General features: G+C 37.8%; 1 protein-coding gene across 1 annotated transcript in view; it reads right to left on the minus strand.

Moving 5' to 3' along the window:
• Window positions 1-23,999, minus strand: part of myo6b (myosin VIb) — a 35,514-nt gene that overhangs the window by 6,268 nt on the left and 5,247 nt on the right. The window contains exons 3-29 of the mRNA XM_062439965.1: window positions 22,942-23,011; window positions 22,755-22,828; window positions 22,204-22,333; window positions 21,346-21,451; window positions 20,749-20,804; window positions 20,556-20,653; window positions 20,268-20,432; window positions 19,476-19,556; window positions 17,376-17,556; window positions 16,148-16,292; window positions 14,486-14,643; window positions 14,051-14,142; window positions 13,505-13,577; window positions 12,040-12,167; window positions 11,065-11,160; window positions 10,536-10,706; window positions 9,382-9,420; window positions 9,083-9,176; window positions 8,028-8,158; window positions 7,682-7,759; window positions 7,421-7,550; window positions 6,782-6,872; window positions 5,938-6,088; window positions 4,404-4,612; window positions 4,202-4,280; window positions 1,500-1,660; window positions 1,299-1,349 (exon numbers count right to left, since the gene is read on the minus strand). Of these exons, the coding sequence (XP_062295949.1) occupies window positions 1,299-1,349; window positions 1,500-1,660; window positions 4,202-4,280; window positions 4,404-4,612; window positions 5,938-6,088; window positions 6,782-6,872; window positions 7,421-7,550; window positions 7,682-7,759; window positions 8,028-8,158; window positions 9,083-9,176; window positions 9,382-9,420; window positions 10,536-10,706; window positions 11,065-11,160; window positions 12,040-12,167; window positions 13,505-13,577; window positions 14,051-14,142; window positions 14,486-14,643; window positions 16,148-16,292; window positions 17,376-17,556; window positions 19,476-19,556; window positions 20,268-20,432; window positions 20,556-20,653; window positions 20,749-20,804; window positions 21,346-21,451; window positions 22,204-22,333; window positions 22,755-22,828; window positions 22,942-23,011 (3,038 nt within the window). The remainder of the gene's footprint in view (window positions 1-1,298; window positions 1,350-1,499; window positions 1,661-4,201; window positions 4,281-4,403; window positions 4,613-5,937; window positions 6,089-6,781; window positions 6,873-7,420; window positions 7,551-7,681; window positions 7,760-8,027; window positions 8,159-9,082; window positions 9,177-9,381; window positions 9,421-10,535; window positions 10,707-11,064; window positions 11,161-12,039; window positions 12,168-13,504; window positions 13,578-14,050; window positions 14,143-14,485; window positions 14,644-16,147; window positions 16,293-17,375; window positions 17,557-19,475; window positions 19,557-20,267; window positions 20,433-20,555; window positions 20,654-20,748; window positions 20,805-21,345; window positions 21,452-22,203; window positions 22,334-22,754; window positions 22,829-22,941; window positions 23,012-23,999) is intronic.

The following is a 23,999-nucleotide window of genomic DNA, read 5'->3' on the forward strand; positions in this document are numbered from 1 at the left end:
TGTGATTCTACATCTGACAGTGAGAGAGAGTTGGATTCACTGGTAACTATAGAGTAAACTACTGAGAGTTTATAGTATAAGGAATAGTGAATGATGTGACTTTGAACACATCTAATATGTAAGGTAAATTCAACCGTAGATAACCATGGGAACAGTACAACACACTGGGCATTGTGTTCCTACACATAATCTGTTAACCCTCCTGGATGAAACTACAAGGCTTTACCCAAACCATGTGCTAAACAAGTGATTTTCAATTTGGGGTTCAGAACTTCTGGCCTATAAAAATCCCTCAAATTAAAAAGTTTAAGAAGGAAAAATTACTCTTGACTTGAAATGTTCACAACTCCACACTGAGGCCGTAACCCAAAATGGTTGGGAACCACTGGGTTAAACTGACAGAAAACATTCAAAAAATTATGACATTTTGAATAAAGCTCTCCTTTTTGCTTGTAGCAAGTAACCATGGTATGAACATATTCTGAGATGTCCTAATATAGAAAATAAGCACTTCATCTTGTCTATTATCAGTCTTGTAATGACTTACACACAAAACAGGACTGATAATAATGGTATCCTTTTCGTAGCATCCCACATTGCATTTTGTAACAAAATCAACTATTATGTTAATGTTCTGGGTTGTTAAGGGAATAGTTATTTGCAAACAACAGTCTTCACTAATGGCTACGATTCTAGGCTCCTGGTAATTAGGGAACACAGATATCACTAATGAGATTTATGGTACAGCACGTTAGTTAAGCACTTACAACAAAATTTCTCTAGTAATTACCAAACACATTAAGTGATTATTAACTATACATCTATGTAGAGATCATGATAACCCAACAAGTTTAAAAAATCAGTGTATGAGACAAGGAAAATCACGTAGACAGTCTTGATGCACTGCAGAGAATACAGAAAAGGTTTGAACACTGCAGACTCATGCAGAGCACATTAAGATTAGAGACACAAAAATCACATGCTGGACATTCTGATCCACCTCTCATTCAAGATTTAGTGTGCCATCTTAATTTCTGCAGTTACCCATGGTGATACATAATTATCCTCTAAATGGCATATCTCATGATTCATGCCACATAAAAGAGCACACAGAGTACATTTAAAATTTGACGGGGGATTTCTTTAAATGAAATGATTTTATGGTGGCTTGCATTGCATCTATTCAAAAAAGCTGAGAGATTTGGGACTGCAACAGAGATTAAGACAGAAATCGGGGGAATGCGCAAGTAATAATTGTCTGTGTTAGTTACACTTGGATGTGGGCAGTTATATCTTACATGGCTCTGGCTGAGGATGCAGAGATAGGAAGATCTGAGAAAGACTCATCACTGGGAGAGAGCACAGCAACAAAAGAAATGTAGTTACACATGCATGCGGAGGTCCAAATAACACGCAGAGGTTATTCACACTGCTTATGGTATGTACACTGCAGATCATGCACAAGAGCATTATGTATCTTGTATTAACATATACAATACCTGCGCAGGCCTGCATCCATCTGACCCTCCTCAGTGATCAGCTCAGCCTCACTCTGAGCGATTCTCATGGCTAACTCCCTATCTCTCCTCTCCTGCTCCAGTATGGCAGCATTCTGGACCTGCTCCTCACGCTCCAGAGCCAGCTCGATTTCGAACTCTGCCTGTAAACACACACAAATCACACACCACAACACTTCCGCTCATAATTTGACTTTATAAAATCTACATGAATCTAGATCCTGTCTAAACACTTATTCTGCCCTCTGAGCCAGAACCTTCATAACAATTACAGCTCTGCTGTGTGCCCAAGCCTGATTAAACTCATTTATCCTGGTGGATGGTGTACCAATAAAGCTTTAGTGGTCATTTGTCTAGACACACCAGACTAATACTTCAAAAACATTCAGCAGACTTGACCTAGATTCAAACTTTGGGTTTTTATTCATCACTGGACAAATCTGGTACTAGCACAACATTTAATATAAAGGGAAAAATATATATATGTATGTACCCTATATAATATATAGACATATAGACATCTCCTATCCCCTATCACCCACTAATGAAGTCCACAATGGATACTTTTTCTAAGGAGCTTTAAATATGAATACCTTTCCAGTTAAGAATATATTATTTATATTGTGGGGTGGTCCGATCCGCAGCTCTGATACATGACTAGAGTGAAGCATGAGGAACCAAACTCACAATCTGAATGTTGAGCTGCTCTATCGCCATTGAACAAAATACATGTTTTATGGACCAACAAAAGTGAACCATAAAACCTCTTTCAGTACTTTTTCAGTGCATTTGACCATCTACCCAAATAACTCAAGTGGCATTCATTGTTTCCAGGACCTTTGAACTAATTCTCAAGAAGATCCTGGAAAAAACCCCAAGAGTTTCGAGTGGTTCATGTTCACAAATACTCATTGCATGACTGTGGATGATAAAGATAACACAAAGGAAACCCTTGATTGAGCTGTGTTTTCTTTTAAGAAAATAAATACTATAACAAGTAAGATTAGGATGAAAGATACTATGATCCAAAGATAAAAAAAAGTTTGGAGAGGGACTAACAGGATAGAACCTCTGACACAGCAGAAAAGAGCAGAAAAGACAGAGCAACATGCCACTGAAGTCAAACACACCCTTATAAAGTTTACTGGGGCAGCTGGGGGGTAAACAAACTTTGCACAGTCTCCTGAGACATGTGGCTTATGACAGCCTGGTGTCAACTGTCTGACTGCTAGAGAGAAAAAAAGACAGCATGCAAATATCCAACTGGCCTTGAGTGAATAAAAAAGGATGTAGCTGTGCAGGAGGTGTGATGTGATTTAATACGTTGACAGAACAATAAACTTGAATGAACTGAGAAGAGGATGTATAGGCATGAACAGGTTGAGTGTAGCAAAAAGGAGAAAAGAAAAAAAACAGAGAAGAGGCAAAAATGTATAGTAATGTGTAAAACTATAATGCCAGCTGAGAGAAACAAATGAAAGAATGAAACATAACAGTGCATTAAAATGTATATGAGTAGGAAAGGCAGAGATGTATCAAGGTAACAAAGTGCAGATAAGAGTAAGAGGTGTGATAATAAAACACAGCAGAGTACACAGAGGGACAAAGTAGTTCAGTTAGGAGAAGCTTGACAGGAAGTGGAATAATCAATCAAGAGCGTGTAAGCAACCCTCTGGGAATCTGACCAAAGTCATGACCCACCTGTTGCTGTGGGAGACCTTTGAGCAAATTAATGTTTCACTCAGATGGGAGCGCAGGGCGAATTTGTCACAAAGAGGAAACATTAAGGCTTTTTTCAATGGCCATTTAATGCAAAATACACACTTTATACTACATCTATGAGCCACATTTATTATGTGTTGTATCCATATGGTACTCTACAAAAATCCAATTTGAGAGAAATACATTTGATATGCTATTATTGTATCAAATGCAGTAATATTGATGTGCTCAAATGAATACAAGAAACTCTGAAAGTTGAGTTTTGGAAGTAAGCAGCCAGACAACAAAAGCTCAGCAAAAATTACATAATTATTTTAAAGCCCTTGCTCCTTGCTTGACCTTCCTTATTGCAGCACTTTTCAGCAACCAACTCTGAAATTTGATGATGATGCTGGAGCGTCCCTTAACCTTTAAACCTGCAATAATTTTTTGGGGGCAGATTAACACCTTTGGTTTATCTCATGTCCAATACTGTTTCCACAGTTTCACAACTGCATCCAGTAAAAAGTAAAAAGTAAAAAGGCTACTGTCTTTAGCCTTTAAATGTGTTTAGGTTATTGCATCAGTGTGCCCATGCATCATGATGGCAGAAGACCCAGTGCATTGTTTATTTAAGTATTTAACCTGTAAACGAGGATAAAACCATAATAGTTTAGGATTAGGATTACGTGTAGGCAGCAGGTTTCAGTTACCTCATTGGGGGTAAACATGAAGCTTAGAAGGGAGTGGAATGTGCTAAGAGTTAATAAAAATGCGAACCTAAAAACTGATTATATCTCCCTCTAGTAGAACATTCCCAAAGGGGTCTTTACTGCAAACACAGTTTTTATATTGAAACTGAAGTTCTCATTGGTTTTCCAATGTAATACATTTCTGTCCTGGGCATCACAACTTTTCATCACGACAGTACAATGGTACATACTGAAAACAATGAAATGAAAACATTTCAGTGTTGTCCAAACCTGCATAACTTTCTCTTCCTCCTCTCTCTTTTTTCTATCCTCCTCCTCCTGCTTCCTCTTCAGTTCCATCTCTGCTTTTCTGTAATGTTTGGATAAAAAGGGCAAAATTGTTACTCTCACAAAACTTAACTGAGACTGAAAGACATTTATCATTACAATTATTGAAGTATCTACTGACAATCTCCCCCTTTCCATAACTTACAGTCTTCTGTCGTCTTCCTCCTGTTTGCGTCGTTGCTCTTCCTTCTCCCTCGTCTTCCTCTCCTTTTCCATCTCCCCCTCGATGTGCTTCAGCCTCTCAATCTCTTCCTCCTCCTGCTTCTTCTTTTGCATGGAGGACAGCAGGTGCTCTGAGCGTTTCACCAGCCCCTGGTACTCTGTGTCAATCTCTTTCCAGGTCATCACTGTGGCCTGAGGGGTCAAGAGAAGGAAGAGAATTAAAGGTCATGGTGACAAAATGAAGATCTACTTTTTATGTACTTCATCTAATTCTATTTACAGGACACCATTACTGCACAGTGTTTATTAATGACAAAACCAGGATGCCTAACATTGTCTTCTGAGTTTGTTTTAGTAAACTTTAAACCTGTGCCAACTTCCACTCAGGGAAGGACACCAAGTGTACTTTCTCTGACTCAGCCCATACTCCACTGTTACCATGGTGCAACCTTCCCATGTGGTAACAAGACTGACTGACACCATGCCTGTCACTTGCACACTGCGGCCGCAATGCTCAATTCCTCACTATATCTGTCAGACAATCATCGGGGGGGAGAAGAGGTCACCATATTGTGAAGATTCATTAGAATGAATCTCTAACAGTGACACAGGGAGGGAAGATTACAAGGTCTTGTCCTCAATGTACAGAGGCCTGAATGACAGGCATTGGCATCTCATGCATTATTCACTCAGAGATGCCATGCCAAGAGCAATTTCTAAGCACTCAGAACACCATGAGTGTTGACAGTAGGGCTGCTAATAGGCTAACAGAGGAACGTTGGGGACGTGGGGAGCCTGATTAGGGTAGAGAGGAAAGAAAGGGCCGGTAGTCATGGGTGCTTCTTTGTCAATCAGGAAACCTAAAGGAACCATGATCCTACGCATTACACGCAGGTCACTACAGAGTACAACATTTAAGAAAATTCAAAACTATTGGGGAATTCTGTACTGACGTCTGGAAAACGTGGAATTGTGTGTGATGATCTGCTGTACCTAGAGGGTCCAATAAGATGCATGCTTATTGCACAGGGAGAGCTGGGATTTCACTAACCAAGTTTGATAATTTAGCAAACAGCCTCACTAAATTAAATTATTGGAGAGGATAGGATTTCTTCACCTAGTTCTTTTGTATCCTGAGGTGATCGAAAATATTGATTCTGGGAGAAAGAATGCGTAAAAGGCACAGGGCACTTAGCAAAGGGCAGAGTGGACAACAGGAGAAGATGCGGTTGCGCTGGGGAACTACATGTGTAAATACAATGAATAATATAAATCTGCAGCTGTTGATCTTAAAGCTAGGTATGTGTTCTGCAAAATATTTCCTTCATAAATAAAGATAAAAGAGAGCAGCGAAATTCTTTATAGACCTGTGTCAGGCTCAAGGCATCTTAAAACCTTTCATATACTGTAAGCAGCTTTTCAGTTATTATTAAAAAGGTGATACCTAATCTCTATAATTGAGTACTAATCCTTGGATGATGTGCTACAGCTTTAATATAAACATACCACTGACTCACCTTTATCTTGGCTAACAGAGAGTCAATGGAGGCGGCCAACTCTTGGACCTGTTTGGACATCTCCTGTTTGCCCTCTTTCAGTCCGTTCACCACCTCGTTGAATTTTTCCATATGTTTCTTCAAGTTTCGAACTTTCACCATACCATCAATGCTATGAGAAGAGTGAAACATTATAGCATGTGGAAGGTTTAAATCAAGTGGCCCACGAAAAGAAATGACAAATGTATTAAATAAGTGATTAAGTTCAAAGCATAAACAAATGAATTTTCTAATGATTATCATAAGAGCAAGAAATACAGGAATAAGATAACATACACTTTCAAAGACTTGATACCTTTTACATAATATCTTTCATCTATTGTTTGTTTTTACCAAAAAAGAAAAAAATGGTTATAATATCCTTGAAATACATGAGTGAGTGTTGGTATAAAACATTTCTACATGCAACCACACACTTACTGCCACTCATGATCAAAATCTGATTCAAAAAACTATCTAAAAACTCATCATCCGGATGGATGCTTTCACCAGAGCCATTTTTTCCTGAATGCAGGCCAATACAGCAGGACATGCTGTATTTCCCAAAGCAGTACAGTGAGACATCATTTCTCCATAGATTACTTTCTAGATTGATTTGAACTCCTAAATGCAGGATGTGGGAAAGCCATCAAAACCCGCCAAGTGTGAATCCGTTTGAATAAAAAAACACATAGAGTATGAGTTGAAAGAAAAAAATGAGAGCAAAGGTCACAGACACAATAAAGATGGTAAAGATAGTAAAAATGATGCATGTGTGTCAGTGTGAGTGTTGTGGGTTGGATACAAGAACCAGAAGGAGACTCACCGCGGCTTATGCTTACTCTTGCACAACCACATGCGGACGGTCTTCTGAATCTTAATGCAGGCCAAAGCTCTGTAACTCATCTTGTTCCTAACTGTTCAAGATAGGACAAGAAAAAACTAGATTCATTAAATTAGATTGATTGATTGATATTGATATACGATGCGCTGAAAAGGTCAGTTCGGTGCATTCCCTATGCCAGATGTGGATCGTTTTCCAATTTTGGACATTTTTGAGAAACTTTTATTACTAGTGTCATCTGTCTGTTAGAAAGTATTGACTCAGGCAAAGTGGCATATGGCAGCATGATGACAGACACTCAGAATATAGCATCAAGCTGTACTGGAAGATAACTGCAGTTAAATCATGGCTTTACCATCTGATCTATACTTCAAACAGGCATAAACCAGGCAAGACAATGTTCGATATGGATGACATATTTTTCCAATATACAGACCAAGTGTGGACAATTATTTCGATCTTAAAATGCACCAAGTTTAACAATTAAACCCCATTAAGGAAATGACGAAACACCAAAACAAATTCAATCATTCGTAAACACTGCAGATACTTGTGTTGGGTGTGTTTGAGGCAGCTTGAGTAGCATATTGTGAATTTTGTTGTCTGGTGGATTCAACCTACGTTTGATGACAGACAGGCTGCACCACTGGATCTTCTTCCAGCAGCTGCACACCAGCCACTTGTTGACTTTCATCACCAGCTCTGCGAGGTGGTCTGGATCAGACTTCATGATCTGGTCAAACTCAGCAAACTGATGCACACACACAGACACAAACACAAAATCACTCATTAAACTATGATCCTTATTTATAATTTGGGCTGCAGTTGCACAAAATGACCTTCAACATTGGAGCTGGATTATTTCTTTTGACTTGTCTGTACCTTTCCAGGGCGGAAGAACACTTTGGTCAATCCAAACTTAAAGTCATTATCATTCAGTCCCAGAGCTTTGAACAAAGCCTACAGAGAAACAAATTCACATTTAATGACACAGCGATATCGTATGAGTTATGCATTTATGCACACAATTACTTATGTTAGTTAATCATTTACCAAATATGTGCTTGTGGCTGTAGGCTTTTTTGCATTACACAAATTACACAACTAATTAGGCTTTATTTTAAACTGATAAGCTTGTTATTTCCCTACAAAACACATTGCATTACTCCATTAAGGAAGAAATGTGAGTCTTTCAATTAATTAAACTATTCGATTTACATAATCCCACCTTGCAGAAGAGTCGTGGATTCAGTCGTGTGAGCTTATCGGGGAGATACTGTTTATACATGTTGTAGAGCTCATGGAAGGGGGCTCTGGATGGGAACCCCCCCTGCATCAAGTCCAACACTGAGACCATTCCTAATCAAGTGAAGGAAAGAAAATTGCTTATGAAAATTAAAAAACTTGTTAATTAGAGTACACTAAAACATTCTCACTACTGACGGCCTATGGAAGAAACATTATGAGTTTGAATGCAAGCAAGTTGAAAACTGTTAGTCTACAGATTTACCATTTACCAATAGTGCCGCCTAAGTACAGCATGCCCTATTCTGTTGTATCCCTGACAAACACCTTATCAATGTCTAATGTGTGTGTTTGTGTGTGAGTGCAAGTGAGAGCAGGTCCATATCCACAGGAGAGTTGCAAAGTATAGAAAAACTATGTGAAAGAAGTGTAAGACTTTGATATAAATAATCATAATTACAGAGGCTGTTAGAGGATCAAATTAGCTTTGTGCCAATTAGCAGTAAGCATTGACTTTAAAAGGAATAATTTAGCACTCTTTATATGGATGTTTAAAGCAACATGAAGCCAATAGCAGACCTACAAATATTAGTATGATCAGTGCACAAAGAGCAGGTACAACATTACATATACAAACAAAAACATTGTTTTAAATGACTCAGAAACTGTCTCAAAAACCATGAAAAATTGCACTGAAATATAGTATAGTCAATATTACTTTCCACAAACAACTGGTCAATTTCCTTTGTGAAAAATGGTTTTATAGTCAGTTTCAGGTCTAAAATTGCAAATAAGCACTCAAAGCTGGATTTTAAGTATTTTTACCTCTAGATATTTATTGCTGCTCTCCTCCTATATGTTCACCAATAGACAGTATGTCAGAAAATATGCTAGTGAATAATAAATATACAGGAAGGATGGGAATGACTAACTTTTGGGACAGTCTGCTTAAGTCAGACCACTATGCATCCCCAAGTTTATAAACTATAAATAAAACAAAAAAAATCCACATATTGCACACAGTGTTTTAGGTCCTACCTGAGCACTGCAGCTGTGAGAGAATCAGAGCTCCTTCAAACCGGTGGCTGACCATTTTCAGGTTGGGTTTTACACAACGGATAAAACTTGAGCCCTGCAAACATAAATGTTGATCAGGAAAATTCTACCTGTCTCTGCACTATATGCTGTATTTCTCAGCCTGTATCTGTCATCTCAACAATTAGCATCTGAGAGGACACTACTACGGTACATATTGTTTATGTAAAGATGATTTACATTATTTTCAATCTGAAAAAAGCAAAATACACAATTAAGTTATTAATTACAGTATTACTCACAGTACTGCAAAGTTTTTCCAGCAGCAGGTTCAGCTGCGTCTGTGTATGCAAGAAAACAAAAGGAACTGTTGTGATTAACTGATTATTTCACATGAATTGAGAGTAGCTTGTCAACAGGTGGGGGGAAAAACACAAGTCCAACATTTCCATTGGTGCCTTTTTGAAACACACACATCATCTTTGTGCTTGAGTCCATGTCTGGTGTAATAAGGATAAAAGAAAATAAGCTGTGTTAGTGATAAAGAGACCTCAGATCTGTAGAAAGATAGGGTGCACAGTTTTGAAATGGTGCACAAACAGCTTTTTATGTGATAGAAAAAAACAACAGACCTCGTCATTTTACTTTGCCTCAACACACATGGGTAAGTGAAGGACAAAATAACACAGGAGTTGGATTTCTTGGTTTCTGTTGAAACATAACACATGCTACTGAAGGTTTTGTACTACTGTTCCATTCAAAACACTTTCCAACATTTCTTATTCCCTTTTTCTCTATTTCTCCCCCCTCTACTTCAGTTTTCTCATCACCTCTCTATTATGCAGACTTTATCCAGTTTTATCCACCAAAGAAGGTTTTCTCAAAGGAAAGAAGAGGGAGACTGGAAGAAATCTAAGAGGGAAACCCTGAATATGGAGAAGAAAGAGGGATGGGAAGAAGAGCGTAAAGGAGAAAAGTTAAAGAACAGGTCTAGAGATTTGAGCTAGGAAGTTCTATAAAGAAGCTAAAAGGTAACAGAGTAATGTGAAAGATCCTGATTTGAAAACAATATTTTACACTTTTTAACCCGTAAACCTTTAATAAGGCAGCAATGTGTATTTCAAATAGTACATCTATTTAATAGGATTTTCTTTTCATGTATTTTTGTGCATGTTTAATTTGGATTAATACATAGATGTCTCAATCCAGTAGGACAAACACCTTTAAAAATGCAAATTAATTAATTATAATTCATGTCTTAGGAATTAAAGGACAGTAAGTGTTTTATTGGATTCATCATGAGTGTGAAATATTACAATTTATTTTCTAATTTTAATTTATTATGTAAACATCTGACTCTATTATTAAGCACTAAACATGAGCAGGTTTTATTTCAGTTGGTCTTATGCTCCTGGTCGAACAATCAAAAATGATAATCTCCAACAGTCAACCTGACCTTGAACTTGTTGCCAACGCTGATGAAGCTGAGTTTGCCCGCCTTCTGTTTGGAGTCCTTGGTTGTATTGGAGTTCTCAAACAGCTGTCGAACAAATTTGTCTTTTGATTCACACACTAAACTTTCCAAAGACATGTGGAGGGCATCGTTATTCTTCTCCACAAACCGAGTCTGTAGAAACACACGCACGCGTGCACACACACAAACACACACAAACACACACACACACACACACACACACACACACACACACACACACACACACACACACACACACACACACACACACACACACACACACACACACACACACACACACACACACACACACACACACACACACAGAGAAATGATTGTCATTGATGGCTGCCACTAAAATAAACTCTTGACATATAGTCAGCTTTAAGTACTACTATAACTGTCTTAAGAGGTCTTCACACAGGACACTATGAAGTACTTAGTATTTTGTGAATACTACACGTCCCTCATAGCCCTATAGAATAATATCTCATAATGTGTGAATAATTACTGTCTCATAGCAGACTGCTCCAGCAAAGTGCCTGACGATAAAGCCTTCATCATCCCGGAGATTCCTGTGAATGGTCAACTTAGACTTCCTGGGAACCTGAGAGGGAGAGGAAGAAAGCAAATTATATTTAATGATAGTGCTAAAACACATAGGTATTAATTTCACTTGAATCTACAGAAGAATCTTATTTCACAACACGATTGAATGAGTTTGGAGAATGAAACACTCTGATTAATGACGTACAGTAAAATCCAGTGAAAAAAGCTAGATATTATGTGACATGTGGCATATTTTCACAGACACTGTACAGGGTAATTTGTAATTATTTAACATTTTTACTTTTACGAATCCACAAAAAAATAACAACTGCGCACACTTGAGATATATTTGTAAATATATTATTTATATTATGAGGTCAAAGTATTATTATTAATCTCAAAATCCATTATCAACAGAATTCTTATGAATAAAAACTTTAGCAAAAACTAGCATTTTTGAGCATCATGAGCTTCATCATTGAGGAGAACCATGATATATCCGTATAGTGTGAAAACTGTAAAGCAGAAATACAGCAAATTCAAGCACTTAAAATTAAGATTAATGTTTAACCCCCTATTAAATGTATAGAATAGTCTTTATTTGAGTAATAACTCCCTACATTAGAGTGTGGCTACAGCCAGTCACCTCTAATCTTCAGCTTGAATTGGTGTTAAGGCTACATTTCAAAAAGGATTTCATGCTTGTAGAGATACTGGCAGGGTGATGAACAATAGCGACAAAGAACTGGGGCTGTGCGTCATTCACAAATTGCTATTACAAACAGGCAGTGTAAAAATGATCACATGATGCAGTTACCTCTCTCTGCACCAACAAAAGAACAGAGTACACAAAGAAAGAGAATAATAACAGATCAATGGAGAGTGAGCAGGGGCGGGAAAGACAAAAGGAGGGAGAGAGAAAGCTTAGAAAGCTGACCGTCAGTCTGAAGTGGTCTTTATGCTTGTTGTGAACAGCCAGTGTAAAGTGTTGGTCACTGGGCTGAGGAAGACGGTTCTCTTCATCCAAAATATCCAAGATTCCCACCAGCTTTGCTTCCACTAGGTCTGGAAACAAAGATTATATATGTATCAGCAACAGTATTCTGATCAAATCAAGGTCCAAAAAGTATTGTATAGCACCAGTATAGATACAAATTCATTCTGTATCAGTTATTAGAGGATGCCTAATGATTTCAGGAAACAACTAGAAAATGTATCTCCAAAAAAACATGTCCAAAACTGGCAATATTTCCTACCCATAACTTTTTCTTATGTTTACAAACAATTTTATTCAATCCAATTTGGAACAGGTAAGGTGTAAATCTGTGGCGATTACAATACACATTAAAGAATCATTAAACATTCAGATTATGAATGTGAGACTTATTGGAAATTTCCACTGTTTACTGTTTCTGGATATGAATATTCAATGCACAAAACATTTTCATCAGGATGCTCATTTAGCCATATATCTGAATAATTCATACAGCATGCTGTGTTTGGAATATAATCTAATAGCCAAGGACCTCAGAAAAAAATTGCATGAACAAGCACCTGTGCATAAATCCTGAAGATTGATGAGTGAATTAATGGCCAACCCAAACGGTCATTTGCAAGTCATAAATGTTATTCACGGCTGTCAGTTAACCTCACACCTGAATAATCCCAGCCTTTGAAATACAAATCAAACTGCTTCACCTTGATACACAGACTACTTCATCCCATTAATTTGAGGATTTATTCGACAACAGGAACAACAAAGACAAGGAGGTATCATTTCTGTCTTCTTGTAGTACAAAAGAGGCCATCAAACCCACAAATACTCATTGCGCTTACTCCCTTCAGACACATGGATATGCCAGCTTCACGGATAATAAGAAGTTGGTATTTTTGTCCCAACGACATGTGTATTTTCGCTGCTCTGACGACCAGCCCAGAGCACGAGGAATGGCCCAGATGAATACCATGCGGGTGAGCTGATGTTACACTTGAACCATATGTACATTTGCGGTGTGCGGGCTCTCCAGACAGCAGCATCTTTGTCAGTACATTTTGTGTTTTGCAGTGCAAGCCCTCAAAGGCAAAACTTAATGTCAGGGACATCTTAATGAAGATCACAGATGGTAAAGATATATGGAGATATCAATACACATACGCATATATAGGGTTGATTTTGGTCATTTGAGAAACCAGCTCATATTTGCCATTTTATCACCATTAGAAGCACATGTGTTCAAAGTCCTGCATTATGTTATGTTATCTTGTAGTATGTAGTGCTTCAATATATTGTATTTCCAGCAGGGAACTTGTTCTCCAACAGGGAAGCAGTGGAATTTAAATCAGTGCACAGAGTTTGAGGATTAACGGCATGCAGGGAGGGAAGGTGGCACCCAAGAACTTACCAATGCAGTCCTGGTTGTCAATATAATGCACCTCATTCACTCCAAGCCCTTCCTTTTGATATAGCTCTTGCTCCTGCATAGACATGAAAAAAGTCAAAGATGAACATGTAAAAAGGCCATTTTAAAAACAGTGTGATATAACATTTGCTTAGATTTTTTTTTGGAGTTGCTTCAGAACATTATCCACCTCATAAAACATAAAGCAGACAACATACGATTCAGATAATGAAAAGGGGGCCTGAACCAGAATTGTGGAACTTTAATTGGAGACCTTGGAAGAGAAAAATGATAAGAGATCACAGGAGAGAAACAAGCCTCATCATGTCCCTGGAGAAATTAGCATTCCAATGAAAAAGATGGAGGGAAAAATAAGCAAAAAAAACCAAAAAAACACAACAGGAGAAAGAGAGAGAAGCTTAGCGTGCCAACCAGTTTCTCCAGTCTAATGAAAGAGTCAGTAAGTTTGGCTTGTGAGCAACATAACGTGGCAGGCTTCCCAGGATAAAGAAAAGTATCACCCCAAATCACCTTAATCTGTTCACCCACCTCTTTCAGAATACGCTCGTTGAAGAACTGCTGCAGTTTCTCATTGCAGTAATTGATACAGAACTGCTCAAAGCTGTTATGTTCAAAATACTCTAAGAAAAGGGAAAAGACATGCAGTATATTTAAATTAATTTCCAAAATTAACATTTTTAAAGCCTGTGTTAATTATTGCTGACGAATAAAATTAATTCTCAAGCATGAGCCGTGGTAATTAAGTGCGTATAAGCATTAGAGTACTTATACTGAGAAACATGGTTTTACATTAACAAGTGTCTCTTTATTAGATTGAATTCTTATCAAACCAATGAACCAGCAGCAAAATGAAAAGTGCCTGGGAAGTTGCACTCAAATTTTGAATTTGGGCTGAATTTACACATTGACTCAAGGTAAATTGCAACTTCCACATTTTATCGAAGACTAACTATATTTTATTACCAAACCCAGCGATGTCCAGCACCCCAATGAAATTGGAGGAAGTCTCGAAGGGGAAACACTGGTTCACCCGTTTGACCACATGATCGAAGAGGCAGCTGTACACTGCCTTGGCCAGGGCATCGCGGGCATTGTTTGCTTGTTCCACCTTTAGAGGCACCCTGGGGAGACACACAAAGTGGGGCAGTGAAAGACGTCTGAAACTGGAACATTCTCGTCTCTTATTAAACCTCTTTTTTATTTTTTTAAACAACCCAATTTTCATTTGGCAGCCAAAGTTTAGCTGTGTCAGTTTGTGCTGCATAGTGCTGTTCTCTTTCTGATCTATGCTCAAACTACCATATGTGGTGATTTTCAAATGATTTTCTCAGCCAAAGATAAGGTATTAAAGTTAAAATGTGAACCTTGAACTCTACTTGACTCTCTAATGGCAATTTAACACCATTTATTTTTAAATTATTTAGAAGGGGTTGACTGTATGGACAAAGTGCAGTTCCACAGTGGCCCAGAGTTCAACTTAGCTGTGGGAAGAAGGTTGAATCTTAAATTAAAAAGGTCTGTCTTTTGCTATGATAGAGCTTTGCTCATTTTTTCTTTTGATATTCCATCTACCTGGTCTTCATTAAAAACCCTCGTCCATTACAAACAGTCCACCTATCAATACTGAAGCTCAACAAAGACTAAGCTATATTTTCTGTTTCACTATGGGATGGGTTGAATGCCGTAACACATGCAATATTTACAATTCATCTCACTGACAGGCCTTTTTATCCATTGCAATGTTTCATATGCACACTAGTTGGAGACTCAGTCATCCCTGATACCATCACATCCACCACCCCCGAGCTACCCTCACCCTCCCAAGCGTTACGCGGATCTGTTTGGGGTTTAATGACAAAGCCAGGCCCCCTTCGCTCCACCTGCTGCCCTACTGTATTGCAGCCATGCTCGCCTGCCTCCTCAGATACAGACTGCATTATTTATGTGGAGAAAACACTTCCAGGCCAGGCGAGCATCTGGCCCTCCTTAAATATTAATCTACCAAACCTGGCCCCATCACTCAAACACCACATCACCACCCAAGCACACAGGAGCGATCCTGCATTCTCCTGATGTATTAGCCTACAAGAAATAACCTCTAAGTCATGTCAAAGTACAGTTTACCCAAGCAAAATATTATATAACATTTGTGTTAATGTGTCACTTTTACACTGGAGTTTGCAATGGTGTCTGAGACACAGACTCACAGAGTGCTTGCCTGTAGAAAGTAATTATATCAACCATACACTCTCTTCAAACTAACACCATGAGGTAACAGGCTTAATTGCAGATTTAATCTAAATGTCTTGCACAATAAAGACGTGTTAGGACATTGCAGGTTAATACCGACAAGTACAGCAACAACTACTTAAGAAGTTCCTGTGTTCATTACATTCCTGTGTTAATCCAAGTCTAAGGGTCATCAGGTATTTACAGATCTATCACGAACTTATTGTCTTCAATTAGTTCAGAGAGGACATTTGACTTTTTTTCTGTCATTTGGCTTTTGGACAAAACTAAGAAGATGATTTATTTTCCAACAAAAAAGAACAAAACCAAAAAACCCCCAAAACAAACATGTTCAAAGAGTGATGGATTTTCAAAGGTGAATGCTTTTGTTCTTACTTAATAACTGTTCCTTTGGCGCCCCCTGCTGTAGTGAGCATGACTCTTGTTGTGAGGCTGACCCGCAGATCATCCTGGTCCAGACCCAGCAGATCAGCGCAGTGCTCCAGAGTCTGTCCAGACTGATTTTTTAAAACACAACCACCTGAAAGAGACAGACAGAAATGTAAGCTTTAATAATTCTCCAACCAAAATAAGTGGTTTTACAAAATACTTTTATTTTCCTTTATACCAACTGTACTTAATAAATTCCTATCGGTGGGTTTTAAGGAAAATGATTACATACATTTAGTAAGAAAACAGCTGGATCATGACGGATCCATCTTGTTACTAATTTGATTTAATAGAGATTAAAACTGGATGTTGGGAGTAGTGAATCTACACTTAACAGACCGTGATTTATTAATTTGACGTAGCAGACATGCACAGAGGTGTGTAGCTATGTCCCAAAACAGAATTTGCATAGTCAAGTTTTCTGACCTTCTTTGGACTCATCAAAAAGTAGCAGACAGACGGTTGGAGAATGAAAGGTTAGATCTTCTAGCTATGAATAAGTGATAGAAAAAGCCTTATACAGAGCTGGTATTCAGGTTCACTGGGTGTAAAGTACAGTGCATGAGAATGTGAGATCTAGCATCAATTAGTAGTGGGTGAGAAAATACTGAGCAATGCTCTGTCAAAAGTTTGAAAGTATAAGTTTTTAATCCGTAAAGACCTTGATTGCAGAGACAGGAAGGGAAAGAATGAAAGGACAGGGAGAGAGAGAGAGAGAGAGAGAGAGAGAGAGAGAGAGAGAGAGAGAGAGAGAGAGAGAGAGAGAGAGAGAGAGAGAGAGAGAGAGAGAGAGAGAGAGATCATGGTTGCCAGGGTAACAGAGGTCTTAATTATCACCACTTGAGACTTAACTGTGGCGATATCCAAGGATGTAGATCTACACAGATCTACATCTATCTAACACACAAAATGTGTGAGCTCATATTTATTGAAAAAACTAAGTGTTAAGTTTGTTTCAGCTGACTGCTTCCTTCATGAAATATGGGGAATTTTAGTTTTAGTTTAGTTTTAGTTTCTTATTTATGGCAGCAAAAAAGTTGGCTCTTGGTGGTTTACACGAAAAGTCACAACCACTGTCGAAGAAAGACAGAAAATACAGGGAAAATGACATTGAAGTGATCACAAATGATCCCCAAACTCTTGTAAACATCTTTAGTTACACCATCTGTCCTACCTGAGGTGCTTCCAGTTTCCTCAAAGTCGATGTTGCCAAGGTGCAGAACTCCAGCAACCACCCGAAACAGGTCCAGCTTCTCAGTGTCATCCAGCCCAATCTTCTTCATGGCGACACACATCCTGTTAAAGTCACCCTGGTCATCAAGAAGAGGGTCCTTCAGTGCACCGACCTTTACATGCTGTAAAACACACAAGTGAGTGAGAAACTAAACAGACATTACAGAGAGAAACAGGTGATGTGTGAGAATTCAATTCCGATCATGATTTACTCAAATAAGATGCAATTTATGAATAGCGATCTAAGTTCCGTATGTGAGAAATGTAATCTAATTGTCTTAAAATCTAGAGTAAATCTGGATCTAAATTGAGTCCAACAGCCCACACTTAACAAGAGCCACATGTTTAACGTGCACTTTGCACATTCGATAAACCAAAAATATTTTACTAATTTGTTAAATTATCCTCCACCAGCAGCACACAGCAAACACACAATGCGATGAACTAAGACTTTTCTACTACAGTAGCCTTGTCTCCAAATGTCTTGACAAGTACTTGTGCATTAAAAAAAAGACATTGTAGTGTTTTGCAATATTTCTGAAATGATGAAGGTAGAAAGAACAGGCATGCAGTGTGAAATGTCACTGAACAGTCAAGATCGTAGATTAATTATACAGTGATAATTAAGGGCTGCACAATTATGCCTACATTTTTACTCCTGATTACACTCTTACATAAATTTTGATCTCTGACATATATTGATTGTGAACTATGAAAAAAATATTGTACTATAATTGTACAGTCCTGCAGTGTATGACTGAACGATGCTGAATAAGCAAGCTGCCTTTGCATTTTACTATTTCAGCACCACCCAGCACCAATCCCACTCAAACCTGTCAGACACATGCAGACAAAGTGGAAACAATCACTCTTATTTCCTGTTTTCACTACAAAGAACAGCATGAGCGAGAGCCAGAGAACCAGAGTCTCTGTGTTTACTTTTGGAAAAGTACAGCATAAAGAACAGGTAGCACAAAGCCCTGATAAAAAAATAAACATCACCTTATTTTCCTATATTACACAGGCGAGTGGCAGGACAGATAGGCACAATGACTTAATTAGCATCATAATTATGGCACACATTTACTTACAACCACACAGCTTTCATGGCTTCCATTAATAAAAGTACTAGTCACTGTGTAGATTTTGTAAGAAATTACTATGCATGTTAAATAAAGACCATTACACATTCAAAACTAATAAAAAGCAAGAAAAAAAAAGGGCATGGAAAATAATTTCAATCCTCACTGATGGTCTAATATTTGGAGGAAAATGTAGATGACATATTTGGAAAAATCAATAGTAAGGACTTGTAAACTATATATTATATATGATATTTTAATCTGTCAATGTGATTACAACCTTTTAATGCTAAAACATAATTAGGTGTGTATATACAAACAGCAGAGGTTATAATTTCCCTTTAAGGTAAAAAAACATTTCATTCAATGCATTGCTACTGATGTATGAGGCTAAATGAAACTCATTACAAGTAAATCCATTGATAGTGACCTGAAAGCTTCTTTGTTTATCACAACTTAACCTGATTTCTTCCAGAAATTTGATTAGCATAAAAAATGATTTTATTCTATCACAGAAAACAAGATGTGATTTAAACATTCATAATTAGTCCCTGAGAGACCAACATGTCACACTTGTCCTTCTAATTGTTTCTTGATATTAATTGCACGTTTCCTGCAGGCTTGGAGGCTAAACTCAACAAGGCACTGGTTCTTTTTCCTGTTGTACATAATTCATCAAATACGCAGATTAATTTCTTAGCATAATATATTCCTATTGACCAGCTCTTGCATATAATTACACCCTTCACCTGCACCTTTTACTTAAATTAGGTCTGGGATTTGCTTTTAATCAAGCTCTTACTCATCATTTTTAGAAAAACAATACTCTATATCAGTCTTAATAATTTATTCCACAGGTAAGGATACAAACTGCTTGTGTTTTCTTAACATAAAACACTTATATAATAACAATAATAATGTATCAGATTAGTTTTTACACTACAACAGGACAACATTACCTCAGGACTCTTGCGGTTCTGCATGATTTGTTTATCTGAGTCCTTACTAGCAAAATATCTGGTGCAACCTCGATTCAGATACTGCAACAAAGAAGAAACAGCTTAAAACATTTGAGCAAAATCTGTCAGAAATAATGTAATGTAATGTATACACATTTCATTCACTGTGGGATTTTTGTATTGATTTTCATCATCTGAAAGATTTACTCTGTTCTCTTTTATAATTGCTGACTACTGGTGAATCACATGAAGTAATTGCCTCTCTTGATGTGGGTGTCACCTATGGGACCTGATATTATGACACTATGATAAACACCTAAGGAAACAGCTTGAGTTGCTTGTTGTTCTATTAAGTATTGTTTTGCAGAGCATGCAGAAGAAAATAACTGCTGGGATAAACACCTTTGTGGTCTCTGATCTGATGATGCACCCACTGTGTTGATAACTGCATTCACAGGGGGCATAATTCAATTTTAAAATATTTTGTTACTGAGGCAATTTTTGATTCCAATTGAGAGGATTTGGGTTTTGTGTTTTTTTGTGTGTTAAAATATCACTAAAAATACACAAATGTGACATCTAGTGGGCTTGCATAGAACTGCCAACCCATGTCTACTCCAAATAACTAATACTGCACAAATCTGTATATTTGCAACATCTAATTAGACAAAATTATTGACACAATTAAAATTAGATCTTATCTCAGCTGGTCTTGGGTGACAGTATCATATGTGTTCCTTTTCTGGGTAATATTGACGTTGCAGACCCTGTAGTATGGCTACGCTCACTGACCCTGAAGCTGTCTGGAGAGTCCAGGTGCAGTTTCTTCTTGATGTCCTCAGATGCCCCAGCACACAGCCTGTAGAAGATGTGGTAGTTCCTCTCATCGTTGCTTTGCATGCAAATTCTTGATTTCTCTAACAAGTAATGGGAGACAAACCCGCCCACAACTGCATTCTGGTAATACAGAAGAAGAATCAGGTTTTAAAAGCAGATTTTAAAATTCATGGTCCATACACAGTATACCGCAAATCAACAAGAACAGACTGGCCTATAACATAATCAGTGGTCATCTGTTACCTTCTCATTGAAGTGGATTTCCACAAACTTTCCAAAGCGACTACTGTTATTATTCCGGACTGTCTTTGCATTTCCAAAGGCCTCAAGAAGGGGATTTGCTTAAGTTTGAATAAAAGAAAAACACAGTTAACATCACACTGCCCCCGTACAATACATATAGTACTGATGAGTTATTAGTTTGTTAATGGAATACCTTCAACAATTCTCTCGTCAATATCTTGACCACTTCCATATGTTGTGGTCAGATATCTGCAGGATGGAAATGAAATTAGGATGAGAACAGTGTATAGCAAGTCACAAGAATATAAAAAGTGTTACGACAAAAAGACAAAAGTCAATCACACTGAAACAAAGTTTAATGATTACTACAGTTCTGTTTTATTCCAAAGCAGCAATGGCTCTCAGACATGCATCTGTAAAGGTAAAAATAATGAAGTGCATATTCTGAAAGGTTTTCTTCTGGTTTCTGTATTGTTTGGCATGGCCCTCCACAAACAGTGCTGTGATGGGTGGTTAAAAAAACACAAACAGGATACTACTTTTGTAAGGCTAATGCCAACGGTCTTTTTGATGCAGTTTCATCTAGTTTAATCTTGTATTATATTCTACTACTCTTCATCTTGTTTTGTGAGATATTATCAGTATTTCTAAATGTGAAGTCAAGGTACGGCGTTGACATTTCTCAATTTGGAAAGGTAGAGGAAGTTTTTTTCACATAAGATGAATGAAGAGAGCACAAGGTGAGGGTGAAGAGAAGAAAAGACAAGCATCATGTCATGTAGGCTCATACCTGAGAACAAACTTGGTGTTTTCAGTTTTTCCAGCACCAGATTCACCAGAAACTATGATTGACTGGCTCATTTTTAGAACCTTCATGTCCCTGTAGGCTTTGTCAGCTAAAATGGACAAAAAAACACATTACAGATAAATTTCTGTGCAAATAACAGCCTCAACAGAGAAGAATCAGGGCTCAATTCAAATTCAGTTTATTACTAAACTATTTAATTAGATAATTGCATGTCCATGGTATAGATGTTAAGTTAGAGCTGGAGTAAATGAATAAAAAAACATGTTCTTATGTCATGCGTTCCGCCATAGCCTACTCCATCATTATTGTTGCAGCCATTGACTGTGCATAAATATGGACGTCATCACAGCTCCCCCCAAACTGAAGCCACAACAGGAGGAGATATTTAGGTTTCACTTTTGCTTAACGGCAAGAAGTGGAGTAGTGTTGTCCATATTTATATACAGTGAATCATTTGGAGCTGTAAAACGGTGAATACACTGTTTTGAGTGTCACATATCCTTTGTGACAAGACTATCACTATCAGAATCTGATCCATTTGGTCCGACAACATTTGGAAAGCCTGTAAGAGCCACACAATTATATTATTTTATCCCAGCACAAGTTAGCAGACATATTTATCAGGCTTCATCAGCATTGTGTGAACTCATTTGTCAAGGGCTTGATTGTAACGGATGTTCATTTATATATAAAAGTTCCACACATGCAAATTTAAGTGACACTGAAAATGACATGTTAATTTAAAAAAAACAAACAAACAAAGTAATATTTCTATTCTGTTGTTTAATTACTTTCACAAGCAGGCTTACAAAGTGGAGCTGGAGTGGTGTGAGCTCTCACCTATTGCATAGACATGAGGTGGCAGTGTACCCAGTGACTTCCCCCGATATGACTTGATGGCATCAGGGCCATATAGTTTGGGTATGTCACAGTAAGGATTCACAGCTATTAAGATGTTGGCCACATAAGTCTGTAAAGACATAAATATAGGTAGGATTAGTATCACTGTATTTAGAGAAAGTTAATATATACAATAGCAAAAATAGCACAAAAAAACATTTCAATTATTAAATAATGAGAGACAACAGAGGTGAAAAAGAGCCCACTGAAGGCTGGTGAGATACGCCTTAAGTTGTTTCCCTGTCTTGCTTTTCCCATCTACCAGCTGTCCTTTATTTCCTAAGTGAATAGCTGGGATCAGGATTAGGTTTGCCAGTCTGAGTGTGTGACCCCTTGTTAGCTTCCCTTCCCTCTTTACCACCTGGTACTTTTCCCTCAGGGGAACAAGGATAGGGATCCTCTCACCTTCTGTCCTCCAACAAAAATCTACTTATGATACATTATACTGGTGGTGCTAATGTAGAAAAGTATAACAGGAGAAGAAAACATACATAGATGTGGTCTTTATTGTACCGCACTCTGACATTGTTGAGAAGAGTGGCTTCATTCAAGTACATAAGGGAACCTGAAAACAGAGAAAAAACAAATGAACCAAATATTTACAATTATTTCAAGGGGGGAAAAAACTATTGTTGATTGTGAAAATGGACCTAATAATTGAGTGTTACTGTAACTTACAGTTGTCATCGACATGTTTGTTGACATCATCCTCTGCAGGGAACACTTGGCTCATCGGGGCAAAAAAGGTCTGAAACATATATAGTTGTTCTTACTAAAACATTAAAATGGCTTCCAGGATGGACAGACTTACTACAAGTGACACTGTCTCTACTTATCCGTGTCAACATTATGTATGAGATTATTAATTGTCTTGTTCTTTGAAAAGCTTATGACACAAAACAAATGTTGATAAGCAGACATATTAAATCAGAAAGAGCTAAGCAAGCATGCATAAACATGAATCATTTATCATGCTTAAAGATCACAGTAATGATGTTTGGCGCTACATGTTCCCAGGCTAAATTAGTTACTGATATTCTCACTCTATTGTTTAAGAGTCTGAGTTAATGGAAATAAACTCAATGGAACAAGCCGGCTGTGAGAGAAACAAGGGGAGACATGGCAGGATAATGAATAATTTGGTGGGAGCGCAACTAGATCTGAACACCTGAGTGAGTAAGTGAGTGCGTGTGTGGTACAGAAGAGATGGTGGCAGGGCTCTGTGCTGGTCTTGTGGGAACCCATGAAGTCATTGTATTATTAAAACCAACCAAACTCCAACCACAACAATTTAACAGGACCAGGGAATTCACTGATGCTGTGGAGAAGGAGAACAATGACCTCCTTATTATTACCCATAGATCAATATAATAAACTTCCTTTACATGTTCATTACACACTTCTTATATCAATACCACTACTTGTGTGTGTGAGTGTGGCCCAGTCTGTGCTATGATGCATGGTTTATTACCACAAACAGGCTGTTAGCATAAACAGAATCTGCTTTGTATACTTGCTACAGTAACTGGGCTAAAATTGGCCACAATAGCAACCATGTGAAAAATGTCTAACCGATAAAATTGACAAAGAAGACACAGCCAGGCTTAGGCACTAATGAGCTCAACACTCCAGAAAAAAAGATACTCAATAGGCCTTTCATTCCCTTGCTAAATGGGGCAGAGTTTATGCATTGTAATAAGGCTAAAACTGATGATTATTCCAAGTTCACAAATATC

This window comes from Scomber scombrus, chromosome 19 (assembly GCF_963691925.1).
Source record: "Scomber scombrus chromosome 19, fScoSco1.1, whole genome shotgun sequence".
NCBI classification, from domain to species: domain Eukaryota; kingdom Metazoa; phylum Chordata; class Actinopteri; order Scombriformes; family Scombridae; genus Scomber; species Scomber scombrus.